The 19,025-nt window shown below is 43.8% G+C and overlaps 1 protein-coding gene across 3 annotated transcripts in view; it reads left to right on the forward strand.

Moving 5' to 3' along the window:
- Nucleotides 1–19,025, forward strand: part of IRAG2 (inositol 1,4,5-triphosphate receptor associated 2) — a 36,670-nt gene that overhangs the window by 11,065 nt on the left and 6,580 nt on the right. For 2 of the 3 annotated variants that reach the window (XM_066319632.1, XM_066319634.1), the window contains 17 exons: nt 80–144; nt 231–330; nt 2,209–2,322; nt 2,600–2,701; nt 5,373–5,536; nt 6,961–7,075; nt 7,513–7,675; nt 9,459–9,520; nt 10,439–10,504; nt 11,284–11,392; nt 12,521–12,668; nt 13,433–13,514; nt 16,906–16,952; nt 17,036–17,100; nt 17,200–17,316; nt 18,728–18,810; nt 18,935–19,007. In XM_066319632.1, coding sequence (XP_066175729.1) covers nt 80–144; nt 231–330; nt 2,209–2,322; nt 2,600–2,701; nt 5,373–5,536; nt 6,961–7,075; nt 7,513–7,675; nt 9,459–9,520; nt 10,439–10,504; nt 11,284–11,392; nt 12,521–12,668; nt 13,433–13,514; nt 16,906–16,952; nt 17,036–17,100; nt 17,200–17,316; nt 18,728–18,810; nt 18,935–19,007 — 1,675 coding nt within the window. The remainder of the gene's footprint in view (nt 1–79; nt 145–230; nt 331–2,208; nt 2,323–2,599; nt 2,702–5,372; nt 5,537–6,960; nt 7,076–7,512; nt 7,676–9,458; nt 9,521–10,438; nt 10,505–11,283; nt 11,393–12,520; nt 12,669–13,432; nt 13,515–16,905; nt 16,953–17,035; nt 17,101–17,199; nt 17,317–18,727; nt 18,811–18,934; nt 19,008–19,025) is intronic. The other variant, XM_066319633.1, reaches the window with a different exon arrangement.

Consider the following 19,025-nt stretch of genomic DNA (forward strand, 5'->3'; position numbering starts at 1 on the left):
TATGGGTTGGGCTTGGTTTGGCCTGTGCTGATCCTGCATGGCAAAGTCAGTCTCTAACCAAACCCCATGGGTGTTTCAGACACTGAGGGCTGAAAAAAATAAACTGCTGGAGAACATCCAACACATGCAGCAAGAGCTGATCTCGTGAGTATTGTGGCAAAATGCCAGGAAAGGCAGTTCATCAGAAGTCCAAAAAAGACTGATACGTATTTTTTTCCTGCTCCTTTTAGGAATGGGTTGAGTTTCCCATTGCTGTATAAACTGAACAGCAGTATTCCTGAAGGGATGAATTCACTGCACTGTGAACTGGAGCTTGCACAGTCTTCTGAGGTATGAATTAAACCTTAAATAAACTCTTCCCAGTTGTCCTGCATCAGCAGAGGCAGAAGAAAGCTCGTTCCCTGTAGATGATTAGATAACTGGAATTTGAAGCTATTAATCCTAGCTTGTAAGTACAGAATGAGAAAGTTGCAATATTGTTCCAAGCCCCTTGGAGAAAGTCCAAAGAAGAGCAAACAAAACACTATTACATATTAAAAAAATAGCACATAGTATCCTAGAATGGCCTGGGTTGGGAGGAACCTTAAAGATCATCAAGTTCCAACTCCCCTCTGATCTACAAAGTAAATCTGGAGGGGCTTGGGTCATGCATTTAGCTGGCAGAAGAACAGACTGATGAGAGAAGATACCAGTTTTCCAATATATAAAGGCTTTTATGCTGCAGAGAGTAACTGATGGTCTGCTGCTTGTCCTGCCTACACCTGACATGAACAATGATTTTTTTTCAGTGGTGAAAGAGGAGACTTTTTTCTTTGGAGTCAGCTGTAGTGAGAAAGGAAGTTCAGCATTAGAGTGAGCATCTTGATGAAGTTGTTGGGTCTTAATCTAATGTATTGTTAAGAAACTCTGATAAGCCCCTTTGGCAAACCAAGTATATTTAAATGAGTAAAATAAGTTATTTATGTAAATAGAAGGTAATGATTAGACAAAAGACTTTAATCAGAATTATTTACTCACAACTACTTGTACAGTGCACTAGCTATTAAACCAGTAATTTCCAAGCTAATAATTGTTAAATAGAGTTTGTTGTTACTCCCCCATATTGATCACCATGGGCAAATCTTTTTTTCATCTTTGAGAAGTGACTTTGAGGGGTGTCCCCGCTTGAAGGAAGGATCTCCGTGCATGCCCTGCTAGAAGGGGTGTGTCAGAAACCCCTGACTTTAAGAAGTGGAGTGGGGATTTTGTGGTATAAAATGATCAATTGATAATCTTTCTGTGCCAGCTCAATTGTATCCATTGTCAGGAGCTTTGTCTGCCACTTCCTCACTGGTGCCAGTTTGTCAGGAAACATTGTTCTTCACATCCTCAGAATTTTTAATTTTGGGATCGAGGAATTAGGCTGGTCTTTGCCTTCCCTAATGTCAACAGCAGCATGATACCCCCTTATCAATCCACCACTGATGATTTTTGCAAGTAGGGTATCATTGAATCTGCTTTACAGCAGTTTAGGCAGAGCAACCCCGCTACAATTTGGCTTTGGTTCTGATTTTAAGCTGAGCTATTCTGTTCCCATTTCCTTAGACAATCCATGGAGCCCCATCCTTCCCCGTGTGCTGTTTTCCCTTCAGACACAAGCTGTGCAGCACAGCTGACCACAGAAGGATGCTGCTGAGTGATTTCTGCTTATTTTTGTACAAGGTGCACTTGCAAAGGGTTAGCACATATAGCAACAACAGAAATGTACAAACGGACTAAAACTTCAGGCCCAGAAAGGAGAAGTAGGCTTGGCTAGGCAGCTTTGAAGAGTTAAGATATCATCCCATATTGCAGCTCCCCAGAGCCCCAGTGAATCACTGTGTTTGCCCTTCAAACACTGCAGTGAGACACGATTCCACAGAGGCACCTGTAAGGAAGGGCTCAGCTTATTCACAGCTTGGTAGAGACTCCTCTGAATAAAGATAACTAATTAATGACTTCCTTTTCCTTACCCTGACATCAATATTTACACTGGATCACTTTTTTTCCCCTTAATCCTCATTGACGTATGGGTTTTGAAAACCCTTTTCCAAGCCTCAAGTTTTGGTAGCTCTGACCTTCCAGTAAATACAGAGCAGGGGTGCTTGAGGGAAGTCTTAATGTCAGTGATGCTGGTTTGTAACAAGGGGATGTCAAAATAAACTAGCTGGCTCTTCCATCTCTTTGAAGAGTATCAGGACTGAATGGACATCCCTGGATGAAACACTGGACCGTGAAGTGCTGCTGCTTCTTCATGGGCCTGAATATGCAGGAGAAAAATTCAAGACTATCATGCAAAACCTGGTCAGTGGCAAAGCCTGCATGGATGAGAGTGTTGTCTTTGGTCAGCAATTTAATGAGGAATTCTCCAGGCATTGATAATGAGATTGTTCGCTCCTTTTGAAAAAATAAGAATAGTTTGAGATTGGAGGGGGTCATAGTTTAACAAGATCACTTGGCACCTACTCTAACATTAATTTATATCCTGGGTAGTTCTGGGCAGAGTTGCTCTAGATGAGCACTAAAAATGCCAGAGTTTGGGGACGTTCTTTGGGGATTTATTTTGGGTTTTTTTTTTCAGCTAGAGGAAGCTTCTGAAGCAGAGGAGCTCATCATGGCTTCATTAGAATGGGTAAAAGATCCTGATGAGGACATGCGACAGGCCTGGGAAGGAAAACTTGTGGTGAGTAACAGTTTCTTTGGAATATTTAGTGAAATAGTGGGGCTGTGCAAAAACTTCAGGTGGGTACCTTGCTGCTGCATGCTGTGTGTATTTATTACTGGAGATCCAAGTCCATCTGTGGGTCAGAGACTGCTGCATGGAGAGAAATATTTTCTTTTACTGGGGATTTGGGAAGGGAGGGTAAAAGGATGATTGCTGTTCACTTACATGCTGTGCCGTTGCAGGTTCGTCTTGTGCAAGAACTTCCTTAGTTAAAATTGCTTGAAGGAAAGGGTGGGTGAAGCAGGTCAATTAGCAGAGGAGGCTTTATGACCAAATTTCCAAATCAAAACCTCCATAGGGTTTATTTTGTTGTGAAAGGCAGAGAGTTCTGCTTTTACTGGTTATATTCCACAGAAAAAAAATTAAACAAAACCTTGTTTTACAAGTTAATCTTGCATAAAGTATTTCTCCTACTCTTTATACCTCTAGTGAAGCCTGCAAGCAGAGCCTTTTGCTCAAGGTACTGGTAAAAATATCTTCCCCATGCAGTAGCAAGTGCCTGTGGACACAACTAAACATTCTTGTTCCTTCCTCCTCCCTCCTATAACAGTACTGTTTCTGAAATTTCCATCTTATTGGATGTGGCTTTTCATCTAACCTCCTTTCTGCTGATCTGTTCTTAGGAATGCTCCAACAACCCCAAGCTGTACGTTAATGCTGTTTTTCAGCTCCCTAATGGATGTTAAACCCCTCAGTTCCTCTCCCTTGCGTGGCAGGAGGTGCCACCAGGGGATGTGCTGCTCGAGGCTGTTGGTTCTTTGGGCAGAAAACTGCTCTTCTTTTTTTCCTCTAGTGCTACAGAATGGTGTAGCTGGGCCTCTTAATGTTTCCTGGGCAGGGCTGGAGCAATCACTGGGGGAGCCATCCAGTCCTGGAGCCAGTTTTTTAAACAATTTTTCTTCAGGTCAATCTTAAAACCTTCCCCTTAGAGAAGGTGCAGTCATTTCACTCTCTTCACCCAGATGTGACTTTGGGTAGACTCTAGCAAACTGCTGGCTCGTGAATTGCTGTAGCTTTTTGGTCTTGACTGAAAACCACCTCCTTCAAAGCTGTCAGAACTGAAAAATGCTTGTGAAGTTACATTCACATTGGGATCATATTCCTGTTAAACATGTGAAGCTAAAGAACTTTTGATGTGGGGGTTGGAGTTGATTGTGGCAAATGAATCTTATTCTGGCTCCTAAAGAGTGATGCATTTGGAAACTGAGCTAACAGAGGATCAAAAAAAACCAAAATCCTTTAAAAATAAAAGGTCCTATCCTTTAGGGTTCCATGGGGGATGGAAAGTGACTCCATGTCAAAAATTATCTTCACCTAGACAGAATAAGACAGATATGTGTGAAGTTTTGTGCATGGAGCTGAACAGCAATAGATCCAAAATAAAGGAGAAAGATCTCAAGTAGCTTCTTCCAGCCACAGAGAAAGCACATGGTTGAAGATTTAGTTAGTTTGTCAACAAAAGTTGTCACTAGAAGCCTTGGCCAACATTTCCTGGGAAATATATTATGGACATGTTTTGCTGGGGTTGAGTATTTTCAAAAACATTTTAAAGGCTATTAGATGTAAAGCCAACCTGAAGTGGGCTTGTGGTTTTGTGCATATATACATGTATTTAAGTATATATAGTGACAGGAAAATATTTTTCATTCTCTACTGGGAGATAAGGCTGGTACACATGCCATGCTGAGTCTACAGCACTTAAGTGTCAAAATTATGGTATTTCTACAAGCGAGTGCTGCCTGCCTTGGCTGAGAAACAGATCCTCAGGATGTGGGCAGTTGCACGTGGTCACATCCCATGTCATCATAGGAAACCTATCAGCAAAAACTGCCTTTTTTTTTTTTCTTTGCCTTTTTTTTTTTTTTTTTTTAAGCATGATACTTGATGTGATATTTTTTAATTTGAAGCTCATGAACATCAGACTCCTACTTCTAAGCAGATAATGTGGCCTATATTTGTGAGATTGATGTTTTCCCCCTAGAATCGCTGCAAAATCTCAGAAATATAAATTTCATTCTTTCCTGACCTCTGTTTGACTCTCATTAAGCATTCTTTAAAAGCTGAGGACACTCTTTCATGTGTTCAGTTGCTCAAGGTCAGAGGGAGAACACTGGATTCTTCTTCTCATTATACTGCAAGACACTGTCCAGAGAAATAGAGAGTTCAGTGTTACCTAACATTTAATTTTTACCCTTTTCCTTTCTACAAACCAGAAGAAAATCTAAAAGCCTTTATGGTGGGGGTCATCCCTGGGACAGATCATCTGCTAGGCATGTATGACAAACAGAAATATGATTTTGTTATTTCTTGGTTATTTATTTTGCTGTAATGCAAACTCAATTTGGTACCGGTGGACTCCATTGTACTTTGAGGAAAGGGCCACAGAAGCTTAAATTATCAATTTTTGGGCTTCCTGCAAGATGGTCTTTATTAGAACTTCCTCTTATGAGCTATTATTTTTGTTGCTGTATCTGGGCACCTTTTATCTTTATTCTGATAGTGTGGGATGTAGGTGATGACATTAATTGGTGGAGCAGGGAACTCCATTCTCACTGTGTAAATTAAGGCTCTGGCTCATTCTCTGATTCTGCTCCTCCTCTAACCACACGGCAACTTCAAAATTCCACAGGCTCTCAAGCAAGAACTAGGAAAAAAAAGACATCTTTGGACCCAGAAACTCCAGCTTCTGGAAAAATGCAAGGAGTCCTTAGACAAGGATTTTACTCGAGTGGCAGGCAACCTGAGGAGAATAAAGACAGAACAACTCCACCTAAGGAAAGAGCTCTCTGCTAGGTACCCCTTCAGAGCATGTCTATCTTTTGGGGAGAGGGGATTAGGTTTTGGTTTGATTGTGTTCTGTTTTGGGGTTTGTGGTTTTTTTGGGTTTTTTCCCCTGGTTGCTTACCTGTTTAGCATTTTATTTTGGGGTGGGTTTTCTTGTGGAACAAAGTCTACTGAATTCTCAAGGATTTTTTTTTCACAGAGGAAATGATCTTCTGTTTTGGAGAGTGGATCTGGTTTTAGCACAAGATCTACACTGTGTGGGAGTTCAGGTTTGTGTGTGAACTGATGTATATAGTCTTGGAGGTGTCTTTGAAAACGCCAGGGAGACCACAGACTGAGAAGTTAAAGCATGAGGGCACTGCCTATCAAGCAGGTGCAGCCATAAAAAAAACCTGCTGGGTTTGTGTGCAGCAGGAAGGTTGTTAAATATCTGCCTGCAGGTATTTTTGCTGTGGGATACAGTTGCTAGGCTCAGGGAAGAGGATGTCTCCGTTTCTCAAGGGTGTAGGTTCAATGAGTTGTCATTAAATATGAAAATGGAACTTTTTTTGGCATATGGTTCCTTCTATGAGTTGTGATCTTAGAAACAGGATCATAAAATGGCCTGGGCTGGAAAGGACCTTAAGGATCATCCTGTTCCGAGCACCTGCTGTGGGCGGGGACACCTTCCACTAGAACAGATTGTTCCTAGCCCAGCCCTGAGTTTGGGATGTCCCAAGAGCTGATGCAGAGCAGTTGTACCACAGTTTTCTCTGACTACCTTCCACTGAGCCACCTACATGCTCTTCCTCCACCTGGAAAAGAGCTGAAAAAATACTGATGGCTTGATTTCTTAAAGCTGTCTCTGTGTCAAAATTGTTTGTAATGAAAGCAAAAAGAAAAAAAGCTGAAGTGAGTTAGGGATGAAATGGACAAAGGCTTCTGTGGTGGAAAAGAGAGGTTACATTGAAAGCCATCCTCTTTAGCACTGGTTCTGATGGCATCTGGCTTTTATTGCAAGCCATCCTCTTTAGCACTGGTTCTTGCTGTCAAGTGAAATTCCCTCTCAAACATGAAAAAATCAATCCAAGGAAGCAGTAATAGCTCCAGGGTATCTTTTTCTAGAATGACTGACTCTATATCCATCCACTATTTCACCCTGAAAAAACATCATCTGTTGTCTAAATTGCTTAAAAGCTTGCCCCACTGAGCTCTTGCTCCTTGACAGTTCTCTGATGATTCCTGTGGTACCCAGAAACGTCACAGAAAGCCTTCATCCCATTCCTGCTGTAAAAAAAACACATCTCATTCCCTGGTTCTGGATCCTGGGGAGCTGCAGTGTGTGACAGCTGACTTTGGATGCCTGTCCCAGCAGCCAGAGTGTGTCACCTCCTGGGCCAGCCTCCTCTGAAATGTCACCAACGGCTGTGGTTTGTGGCTCTCTCTCCCCGCAGGCAACGCGAGGTAGAAACTGCCAAACTGCTACAAGAGGAAACTGCTGGCCAGGTAGAAGCCTTGCGTTCAGAGCTGCAAAAAGCCACCCAGCAGCTGGAGGATGCCAGCAAGCACGTAAGGGGCAGCCCAGTTCCCTCTGTGCAGGGAACCAGGGGATGCAAAAGGGCCGTGTCCATGGCGTGGCTGCCCTCGGGGAAGGGACTCGCTTGTTCCGAATAGTGTGCCTCCCTGCAAAAGTGGAACCAGCAGAGGAAGTAAAATTTGAGGGGGTGGTGACAACAGTTTGCTGATGAAAGAGGCAGCATTGCATATTTGTGGTGGCTTAAAAAAAAAAAAAAAAAAGAGGAGAAAAAGGGCCCAAAAATAGCTTCCATACACGGTCCACCCCAACGTAAAAATGCAGAAGTTCAGAGGGAGCTTTATCACTTCCTGAGAAAGAACAGATGCAGTTCGGCTTCATTTACATGAACTGTAGAGGCTCCTTGTTCTAGCCAGGCTGCTTTATTTTTTTATTCCTTTCTTTTTTTCCCTAAATATTGTTTCGTGCTTAGGCGGAGGATCAAGTTGAAACATTTCACTCTGCTTGTGAGGAAGCAGCATCCTTGAAGAGCAAGTTGGAGGAAGCCATTTCTGAGCAGCAGAAGCTCAGGGATGTGAATGCAGCTTTAGCAAGCACTTGCCAGTTGCTTCAGGAGAAGGTGGAAGACCACAAAAGTGAGTAACTTTTGGCAATGTGCCAGCATTCACTTTTTGCATGGGCAAGTGCTTTAGGGTTTAGTTATATCAAGGCAAAACAGGATTGATCTGCAGGTCATCCAGTAAAATGCTCTGAGGGATCTTGCTTGCTGTTTTGGGGGTTTTTCCCCCCCTTTTTTTCTACTTTTCCTTCTCCTTGAAGAGATCAACCACTGTTGGAGCTGAGAAGCAGGTGGGATCCCACGGAGTGGGTGGTGGACTCCACAAAGCTTCAGAAGCTCCCAACAAAACCCCCAGTCCTAGGAGGGGGATTAGTAACTCCACGGGTGGCACAGGTACTCCTTCCCCAAAAGTGCTGCTCCCCGCCTTATCCCTAACAAAGCCACCTGTCTTTCTTGAGCTTCCTGAACCAAATAGACTTGATTTTTGTATATTCTGTGCTCTGTTGGCTGCTTGTGTTTGCTCTGTGTTTTTGAATGTCTGTGTGGTCTTAGGCTGCTCTCTTTAATGGAAAGCAATCCTGTCACTGTCTCGTACATGTGCAACTTCTGCCACAGAGCCATGGAAACTTCATATTGCCTCTTTCTTACTCCCTGACATCAGCACCTCAGTAACCTGGGCAGTTAAATAATGCAGAGATCTGAGTCCAGAACACATGGCTTTTTCTTTCCTAACCCTGGAGTCTGATCACTTTCTTACAGAAAAGGGATTTGATTGATTTAAGCCCCCGAATGTTTTGGCCTCAGGCATGCACTAACCATATACGCTCAACATATATGTGTGCATTGCAAACAACTCCATGTGAAACCACAATTTGTCTAGCAGGAAGAATTCCTTGGGTCCCTTTGCTTTAGCTCTAAGGCACAACTGATACAGCAGAAACAGCCCCAAACTGTGCTTGCTCTCCTCTGACTGGTGTTTTGGTGTTGTTTGTGTGTGTGCTCATGTTCCTTTCATGCTTCCCTCAAACTGTGCAGCTGCTTTATTTTGTTCTTAGCAAGAGGAATGACAGTGGAAATAGTTTGTCATTTTCCAGCTCTGAATAGTTGAAGCGCTTCTCTGAAGTGAGCTAGAGTAGATTGAGAGAGAGCTCCAGATCTGTGAGACTGGTGCCACTGTGACTAAAAAAAATACCAACCCCACTCTCTCCCCAAAAAACCAAACCAAACACCACCACCCAGAAAATGCCTAAGACCTTGGCTTTAAACTACTCTGATCACTTTACAGAAATCTTTCTGTAGGCAAATAAACTGGCTGATGTGTGAAGTTGCAAAGCATTATGAAGACCAGGGCTGACAAACAAGGCTGGCACAGAAGGAAAGAATAAAAATGCTTTATATTGGTTCCTGTAGAAAGCCAGACTGTCTGGTGTCTCTCCTGACTGAAGGGCTGGGCTGTGGTATCCTCCCACCCACCCCTTCCAGTCCCCTACTTCCTCCCACCTGCATGGTAAAAGGGGGAAATGCTTCTAAACACCAAGCCCAGGGACTTTACAACTCCTGGTACAGGATGTCAGCTGGGAAGGCCCAACACTTCTTTCCCTATGCCATAAGTGAAGGATCTGTTTCCACAAGGAACTGTGGCATCCTAACACTCATGATCTGAGGAAGCTTTGCCTGTGATTTGCAGGTGAAGATGCTCAGTGTTTTCTCTTTCCTGGGAGACAACTGTTGCAGGCTTAACCAGAGTAATGCAAACTGCAATAAATTCTGATAAGGAGTAGTTAGAGATGCTGTAACATCAGATTGCTCATTGTCAAGTTGTAAGGAATTCTGTTAGACTTGTAAATGTCTCTTCATAGCAACTGCTAATACCCTGAGATGGGAACTGCTGCAGAGGGGACTCTGCGAATTGCTGTGCCAGGTATGGTGCTCTTTGCTGGGAGCAGGAAAGGTGGGCTTGCACAGGAGGGCCTCTGGTGGAAGGACAACACAGCTGAGACTAGTTGCAAACAGTTTGGCAGCACCTGGTATCTTCTTTTCTAACGTGTACATGAGCTGCATGTTCAAATCTGACATTGTTTTCCTTATTCAGCCTTCTGGGAAAAATGTGTCAGGACTTAGAGGTGTGGTGTTGGTCTTCACTGTGAGCAATTCTTGGTGATCATCTCAAAAAGGGCTGAGGGAAATCTTCCCTGATGCACTGGTGTGATTTTTGTCCCACAACCAGCCCTCACTTTTGCAGACAGGCTTGAAAACAAATGTTTAAGATTTCATAATGTAACATTTCTTCAGTATCCAGACGCTGGAATAGGCAGTGAAACAGTTATTAAGCATTTATGGCCCTCTGTGGAGAAATATGTTGGAAATTACATAACTCTAGAGTGCTTTGCTTTGAATAAAATTACTTGCTTCAGCTTGGGGAGGGGGTGGAGGGGGAAACATTGTGGAAAGACTTTTTTCCCAACTGGCTCTAGTAAAGAATGCTATAGCGGAGGATCTGAACACTCTGGATTCAACACAGACCAACAAGGTATTTAACAGCAAACAGAAGGTCCTGAAATATCCCCTAGGCTGTGACAGGGGCATCAGAGGAGCAGAGTCAAAACTGGGCCAGCTGCATGTGAATAAAACTTACATTTGTACATGAGAATTAAAGGCTGAAAGTAGCAAGGGGAAATAACTGCGGAGTTTTGCATCTGCAGTTTGGCAACCTATAGGTGCAAGTAGTTCAGTTTGAGAGATAAAATTGTGTTTTGCTCAGAATCAGTGGTAGTGCTGCTTCTCCTTTTATTCTTTTTCTTTTCCTTACCTGCCTTAAAGTCTCACTCTGTTACAACAGTGCTGTGCAGAGTTAGAATCTGACTACCCTCTGCTGCCCACATCAGCTGAACATGTAAGAGGGAAGGTAAGTGTGCTTGCTGTGATCATTGCTGAGCCTGTTAAAATCAGATGTTGGGTTTGTTTGGATGGGGTTTTTTTTTCTTCATCACCTCAGGGAAATAAATAACTTTCCTTGAGAGACTTTTCAGAGTTAAATGTTCACAAAAATAACTCGAGATCAATATCTGTGTGTATGTGCATGCAGGTGTTTACATGCATACAAAAGCATCATCCAAACCTTATTGCAAAGCCAGGTTCCCACTGCCTCTGAAGCACAACACAGCTTTGTGATAAATAGATTTTTGAGAAAAAATCAGTCTGAAGATGGCACTTCTTCCAATTTCTTTTCTATTTTTTGTTTAAGCAACATTAGGTCAAAAATAGCTGTGCATATGTTGCTTCAGAAGTTTTCTCAGATCCATCTTCAGGTGACACCTCTTGGTTTGGCTGAAATAGTGTTTGAGATTTTTTTTCCCTTATTATCCGCTTCACAGGGTTTGAGTGGCTTCTTTGGTTCTCCTCTCAGGCTCATCTTGCCTGGTTTTGTAGGATTTCTTTCCAGACCTATCTTGAACCAACACATTTTGTTGCAAGTGTAAAGTTTAGTTATCCTGCCCCTTCCTGTAACTGTTTTCTGCCCATCAAAGGTATGAGCTCTTCTGCTTTTCTAGACAAAAGAGCCACAGAAGATGTATCTGTGTCACTGTTGGTGTTACATTATGCAGATGCCTGTGTGTGGGGGGAGTTGGTGGCATTAATGTATTCAGTGTGGTGGAACAGCAGCCCTTATTTTTTTTCAATTAGCAGCTCCATTGCTCCAAACGACCGTGGAATGAAGGACCCTCCTCATGCTCTGACTTTCCCTGGACACTGCCCTTGGGTGTTTCACACTGGCACAGCTCTCTTCTGCTAGGTAAGACCTGGTAGTGTTGGGCATTTCTGTTTTTCACCTGAAATATAGAAAGAATTGACAGAACAGTCTCGATAGTGCTGAGTGTGCTGCTAGTGTGGAAAACTTGTTGTGGGTTTAACCTATTTCTGTGTGCAATCCAGGAATCTGACCCATGATTACAGTGCTGGCAGGGAAAGGCCTGAAGAGGTAGCTGTCATCCTGACAGACAGTTCCCAAAATCTTAAGGAATTATTGGTATAAATCATACATCCAAGTATATTCCTGACAGGATGCTTGTCAGTCTGGATCCAGAGGGTGTAAGTTCTGTTCTTCCTATTCCTCCTGACTGGCACCCCCTGAGATGTTCTGCTCCTTGGCTGCTGAGCTAAGGGCAGTCCTGGTTTAGCACCCTAAACAGTAACAGAGCTCCTGAGAATAAAATCATAGAGTGAGAGAATGATTTGAGGAGGGACTTTAAAGCCCATCTCATTCCAATCCCCTGCCATGGGTAGGGACACCTTCCACTATCCCAGGATGCTCAGAGCCCATCCAGCCTGGCCTTGGACACTGCCAGGGATGGGGCAGCCACAGCTTCTCTAGGCACCCTGTGCCAGTGTCCACTCAATCTTCTCCAGGCTGAACAGCTCCACCTTTCCCAGCAGATTGCATTTGTTACTTTCTCCTGCATTCCTGAGTTGTTTGAATTTCCTTGCAATTCCCAAGCCTTACAAGGATTAAAAGCAGCCACTGACAGCTATGCATTGCAGGGTGCTGCACTTGGGATTTCACACACAAGCATTTTCCCTGCTGGTACCACAGAGAGGTTCTTCTCACAGAGACTATGAATGTTTAGGTGCAATTCCAGGCCACATTGATTGGAATGGAATTGGAACTTTTTCTTTCTTTGGTTCTCTTTATCAGAGCACTGCTCTGAGAGGGCTGTTTCAGTTTGCCAAACTCTCCATCTACAAAACAAATTGAGGCCACCCAATCAAACCCTTTCTTACCCAGGTAGAAGTTGCCTTATTATAAATCTCTACTTGGTTGGTTTGCTTCTTGACTATTTCAGAGTTAACCAAAAAATTGACTTGTAACTAAATCCAACTTTGCCAAGGACCACCTCTTTTCATGCTTGTCCATCCTTAACAGATGCTCTGACCTTGGAGACCTCCTGCCCAAATAACCCTCCTGGGCACAACTGGGACCAACCTTGCAGGCAGAGCCTTGGCAGCTGCACCTTGGGGAGATGTGATGTGGGACACATGTCTGGCTCAGATGTGACATCAGGAGAAGGCAGGTAAGGCGGCAAAGTAACCTTTTTGGGGTGAAGGGAGGAAGAATCAACAGAGTCTAGCAGATTCTGTGTGCTGGGTTCAGCTGCAGGGGACTCCCTTAGAGGGAATGCTGGATACCTGATGATCAGCTCATGGTGATCCGGGGGAACACTTTGCGTCTGTTCAACAGCTACCAAAATTCTTTACTGGAACTGCTGGTAACCAGCCAAACACAGTGATGGGATTTCTATTTCATGCTGGAGAACTGAGACGTGATTTAGGCACCCTTGTCTATTTTCCGTGTTTAACTCACAATTGGCATTCCCATTAGGTGCCAAAATCCCATTGGCTTTGAAGAGTCACTTTTCGTTTTCTGCAGAGCTTAGAGCAAGAATTTGGAGGTCCTTGCCTATCAAGCTGCCTCCTTAGATCTTCAAAATAGATATTAAACTGCTTGAGGTTATGAAAGCTGAAGTGAATTGCAGTGAATATTTTAGAGTATAAGGATGTTCCTGAAGGTGCAGAAGCAGGCAGTCTGCAGCAAGAGACTCAGCAGCTCTCAAAGATTTGCTACTGGTTTTCTGTAGAATTGTGCAGTGTGGAGGAGGTTGGGAAAAGGACTGCTCGGGGGAGGAGGGATTGATGTTGGTGATGAATTTCTTTCCCTGAGAGACCAGCTGACTGACTGCACAGAGTGTGGTGACTTCAGTTGTTATGTGCTTAAGGAAAATGGGCACTCTATCTCTCTGTTGTTTGGGCAATATGCAAATAAAGCCTGTGTTGCCAGGTGGAAAATATGCTCTGCTGATGACTACACTGATGCAGACCTTCCTGTTTCCATTACAATGATGGACTCTTCACTTGCTGAGGTGAGTGCTGCCTCTGATGCCCGAGATGTGGTTTTGAACAGGCTCGAGCATTTTGTGCCTTGCTCAGACCCAGGTCCAGATGGCTCAGCTATAAATCAGCCCTGCTCCACAGTGGATGGAGCTGGCCTCAGTCAGCAGGGGGCTGTGGGGGGTGTTCCCTTCTGTTTGGGTATGTTTCTGCAATACCTTGGTTATAAAACCAAATGTCTTCATGTTCTCGTGCAACTGGGTCATGCTTTTAGCTATGGAGTGTTTTAAACGTGGTTTCAAGGCTAGAGACAGTGCTGGTTCTGCCAGGGAAGAACGGAGTGTTTTTGCTCTTTTTCTCCACCTGCAAGGACCCACAGGATGCTTCAGCTGGGAAGTAGTGCCTTTCTTTTCACTTTCTCCCACGGGCACCATGTAACAGCTGAAAAATGCCATCTTTGCTGCAGGGGAGCTTTCCTTCAGCTGATGTACTCAGCTATGCCTTCACTGCTGCCCTGAATCCTGCATCTACAGCTTGAGCTTGTGGTTTCCTTGGGGCAACAGCAAGAGAAACTGAAGCTCAGCACACCTAAGCTGTGCCTCGATCCTCACTATTGAAATCTAGACCTCAGCTCCACCACAGAGAACTTCCCAATGAGCTTTACAAACTCCAGTGTTGGTGAGGATGGTGGAAGTATATTGGTCAGTTGTTTCTGTGAACTTGGAAATAACCTGTGGGACTAAAGAGCAACCAACCTCAGGGTGATCCTGGTTGGTGTGTGATACCTGTGAGTACAGCGTGGTCTGGTTGTAGTGGTAAAGCAGAAAGTGCAGTGAGGCTAGAAAGTAAGAGTTCTGGGGACTCTGTGGTTTTGGTGCACTGAGGTAGAGCAGGTGAGGAATTTCCAGCTTGTGCTGCTACTACTTCAGTGTCCTTAAAGAGGATCCTCTCAGGGGTTCCTACTTCATCCAGTCCTTCTGGAAAGTTACAGCTGTGCAAAGATCTGTGAAGTACCAGTGCTTTGTTGCTCTGGGGCTTTCTGTAATTCCAGCTTCACTCAAAAATGTCATTTTCCATTCTTGTTATCACTCTTCAGTATAAGCTTTGCACATGAATGTTCTGAAGGGGAGAAATTAAAATGTTAAAGCTTGCCCCAGAGAAAAGGCAAATGGGCTGTGCCCAGTATCTGTTCTAAACACTGGCATGTAGGAAAATTTGAATATCCTTGTTCAGTAGAAAGTCTCCCGAGTTTTCTTTGGAGATTTATTACACTGCAGTTGCAAATGTATTTGAGCAGATCAGCGTGTAAGTGACTCAAATTATTTGTGTCAAATTGTTGTCATTGTAGAAGGTCAGGGGCTACTTAATAAAGGAGCGCTTGTGAGAGCCAAGTGAGGCCTGGGGCTTTTTGTTATTGTTTGGATTTACAAACGTGGAAGTCATGCCACAGTCTGAAAATCAGACTGGTATTCCAAATGTTAATGACTGTTTGGGAGGAGTTGTATCAGACTGTGGTCAGAATTTGTGGGCTGAGATAGAGCACTCTTGGATTATTATGTTAATCAGAGGGATGGAGGTGGGGGAAGTGATTAGGGATGTACTTCAGGATCTTCTTTGATTGCTCTTCCTCATAAAAGGACTGTACCATTCTCTAACACCCTGTGCAAGCAGATTTTACTGTGAGGGTGGTGAGGTCCAGAGAAGCTGTGGCTGCTCCATTCCTGGCCATGTCCAAGGCCAGGCTGGATGTTGGTCTGAGCAACCTGGGAGAGTGGAAGATGTCCCTTCCACTGGTTGGGACTTTGGTCTTTAAACCCAAACCATTGTGTAATTCTATTTTATTAAGGAAATCTAGAATGTGGTGTTTCTTTTTTATTGGGATCTTTTTCCCCTTTATGTGGAATACGTGGGAGTGTACAATCCTGATAGCCAGCTTAGTGTTTTAAAAAACTGAGTTGTGGCTTTTCCTTCATTGCAGAGACTACTGGCCAGTGCCCATCTGGGCAGAGACAGGTCATGTAGCATAATGTATCATATCCTCATCATCTAGGTGATGCAAGGGTTTTCTGTATACTTGGGTGCTTTTTCTTCCAAGGTGATGTTATTCTCCCTCTCCAATTCTCCTGCAGACCCAATGGCTTGAACAAGGCAAATGCATTGCTGCACTTCCTCAAGCTCATGAGAGACTTCAAATAATAATAAAAATAGCCTGAATTTGCATTAGAGGAAGCATCCACCTGGCTGGGGCAGGGCTGTGCAGGAGCAGCCCAGCTCAGACAGGACAGGGAGGAGGGAATAGGCACTTCCTGATGCTGGGAGCAGTTGGTCACTCTTAGGAGTGACCAGGGCCCTTGGATACCTCTTGTTCTCATTTGCTGGGTTTCCTGTGTCCTCTTGAGGGCATTTGAGGGGGAAGGAAAGATGCCAGAAGACAGGCAATCGCTGATGTGGTTTTTCTGTTGTTTCTCCACACACACTTCAGTAATGCTCTTGGGCCCTTGCTGTATAGGGAGATGCCTGGCCTTGCTGCTCCTTCTCTTGGAGAGAGGAGTGGGTTTGGGCTGGTTTTGTTTTCTATTCAGCACTTTTCTTCAACAGTGGGTGTAATGCAGCAGAAGTCATTACCAACTTACCCCTTTAAACCTCATCTGTTGCCCCCTGTATTTTCACTCATAAAGAGAGACCAACCAATGAACAACTTAAAGAGCAAGCTGGAGCTTTCCAGGGTGAAATGAGGAAGAGGGATATTGCATATCTAGCCCCTCCCTCGAAATCAAAAACCTCAAGAGGATATTGGTTTTGTCTGTGATGTGATAAGGCTCGAGTCCAAAACCACACTGTGGCAGCTAGAGGAACATGAGCAAAACTGCCAGCTCTTAATTGCTTTTTTCCTCTGCTGTTTGCTCACGAGGGAGGCTTGAGGCCTCTGAAGGGGATGGGTAATACTGTAAAACTGGATTCTTTCAAAGGCAGTCACTAAGATGTACAACACAGCACAAAATTTTTCTGTGTTCTGAGGCACCTGCTTGTTCATGCTGTGACTATTAATGTTTTTATTTACCTGATGAGTCTGATCCCTACAGCCAAGCAAAGATCTGTGCACCTCCCTTGTAGGTTTTGAGCTCCTTGAAAATGGATCTCTCCTGGTGCACAGAGTTAATATGGAACAGTGGTGGTGCAGTTAACGTGTTTGTTGGTCATTGAAAATGTGCATTAGGAGCAAACCATGGAGTCAGGAACCAAAACATATGAGTGTGACATTCCTGAAATGGCTTGAGACCAGTGGCTGAATCTATGCACTTACCAGCTAGTTCTTCACTGCTGGAATAGTTTAGGCACAGTTGGGAAAGTTAAAGTTTTGACTGGCAAGCTTTATACTGGCAGTTACTACTCTGATGCAAACTCTTTTCTTTGTCTTTGAAGATTGACAGTGGGGAGCCAACACCACCAGCCGCTCTGATCCCATCCAGGTGAGGTCTTGTGCAAGATTCAAAGTCCTTTATCAGGATCTGTATCATGTGAATGAGTATCTGAAAGGGTTTTGTTTTGGCAGTGATCACTTAACATCAGCCCAAGAAGCTCTTGCACCCTCAGTGGAAAGCACAGCACTGGTACCAGGTGAGTCCTTAATTTGGGGCACTGGAGGTCCTGGATGTGGCCATGTCTGTGTGTTTACTGAAAAATAAAAGCTGTGTTTTCTGCTGTCTGATGTTGCAGGCTGCCTTGTTATGGAGCAAAGAACATCCCAGGGCTTACATGAGGGAGGGGAAGATGTGCCAACTTCTGCAGCAACGGAGACAAACGGTGATAAGGACCCAGCTGCTCCCATGTCAGGTACAGTGGCTGCTGCCTACTGAGGAAATGGTTTGCTTCCAGCACATCTTTGAAGTGAAGAAGCTGAGTAAGAGCAACAACATGAGAATTTCTATTTTTGCAAATATTTTCACCTGCCAGGGCTCTCAAGCCTCCCCAAAGCTGAGTAGGAATGAAGTTTTTACCCACCTTACCGCAGCACTGCAGGCAGGGAGCATGAAACAACCCGGTGAGATCCTGGGGCTTGCTCAGCTGCCAAAACACTGAGTGGGTACGAAATCTCAGACAATTTTGACAAGAGAACTTGTTTTTTATGGGTTTAAGGAGTTATTTAACTTGACAGTGCCACTAAACACTTAGTCTTTTAAGGCTCTTGCACAAGAGGCTGGGATGGGTCAAGAGGAGAGATGAGAGTAGAGGCATTTATGTATTGTTCTGTCTTTTCTAGAGCCATAAACACCCACCAGATTCTTACCAGATCTGATGGTTTTCATACACTGAAAAACTATAAAACCAAGTCAAAACTGGAGCATGTGTATACACTGTATTTAAGCTGTTTTTGTAAAGCTGATCTGAATAAGCAGCACAGAATACCAGTACCTGTGTGTTTGTAATTTTTTTTTTAATCTTTACCTCAATATAAGTCTGCAGTTTCTTGTTTGGTTTTGGTTTTTTTCCCTCCGTACTATCTTCCTGAAATCAAATTCTGTTCCTTCATTTAAAAACATTTTTTTTCTACTAATTTCCCTCTACTGTTAATTTTCATATGTGGTTCAGGTGTCTTTGGCTAAGAGGAAACAGGTATGCAGAACAAATTAAAAAGAGTCCCAATAGTTTTCAAGTCTGGGAATCCAGCTGCATGTTGCACATCTCTGAAAAGAAAGTGTCCCTAATATTAGATCTGATAAATCTCCCCTTGCAGGCTTCAAACCTGAAGCTGGAGTTCTGGAGTTTTGTTTTCTTTTTTGTTTTGCCCTGTGCCATTTCTTTGGCTCACAGCTGCATGTGACTGCATAAGCAGAGGAGAAAACAAAATATTCTAGGTGTTCTTAAAGGTATAAATATTAATTAAAAGCTGCCTCCTTAAACAGCAAACATAATACCAAAACCTCCATGCTAGTGTAGCAAAATAATGAAATTTATTTATTCAAGGGACTATTACAGTAACTCTTGCATCTTCAGCTACAGGGAAGTACATTATATTCTCAGCTGTAGACATGACACTTCTTATGGGTTTTTTTTTTCCAATCAGTTATCACACTTCTTCCTGTGTGTCTTTATAGTGTTCTTTGCTGCCCCCTCTTTTTCTCAGTGGTCTTTCATTGCATTTGGTGCAGTTTTTTAGCCCAGTTGGCCCACGGCTAAAAGGGTGAGTTTTGGAAGCTCTGCATGTTTTATTGTTACATTTGAATTTGGGAATGTTTCTCCACAGGATCAAGTCAGATCAAGAAGGAATCCTGCCTGGTGGTGGAAGACCACAAGCCTGTGTTTCAAAATGTTTTGAAGCAAGACCAGGTGAGAGTGCTGGTGACAGTGGAAAGCCCAGCTGGGTTGGCTGAGCCATGACAAAGGAGGGGACAGGCCCCTCCAGGGGTGGTGTGGCTGCTCACTTGCTGTAACCGCTCTGATGTGCCTTTAGGAGCTGGGCCAGGAAAAGAAAAATAACCACGAGTGGAGTGAGGGAACACAAGCTGCAGCTCCCAGCAGGAAAGGTAAGGGGGTTTTCCTGA

The sequence above is a fragment of the Sylvia atricapilla genome, chromosome 5 (assembly GCF_009819655.1).
Source record: "Sylvia atricapilla isolate bSylAtr1 chromosome 5, bSylAtr1.pri, whole genome shotgun sequence".
NCBI lineage: Eukaryota > Metazoa > Chordata > Aves > Passeriformes > Sylviidae > Sylvia > Sylvia atricapilla.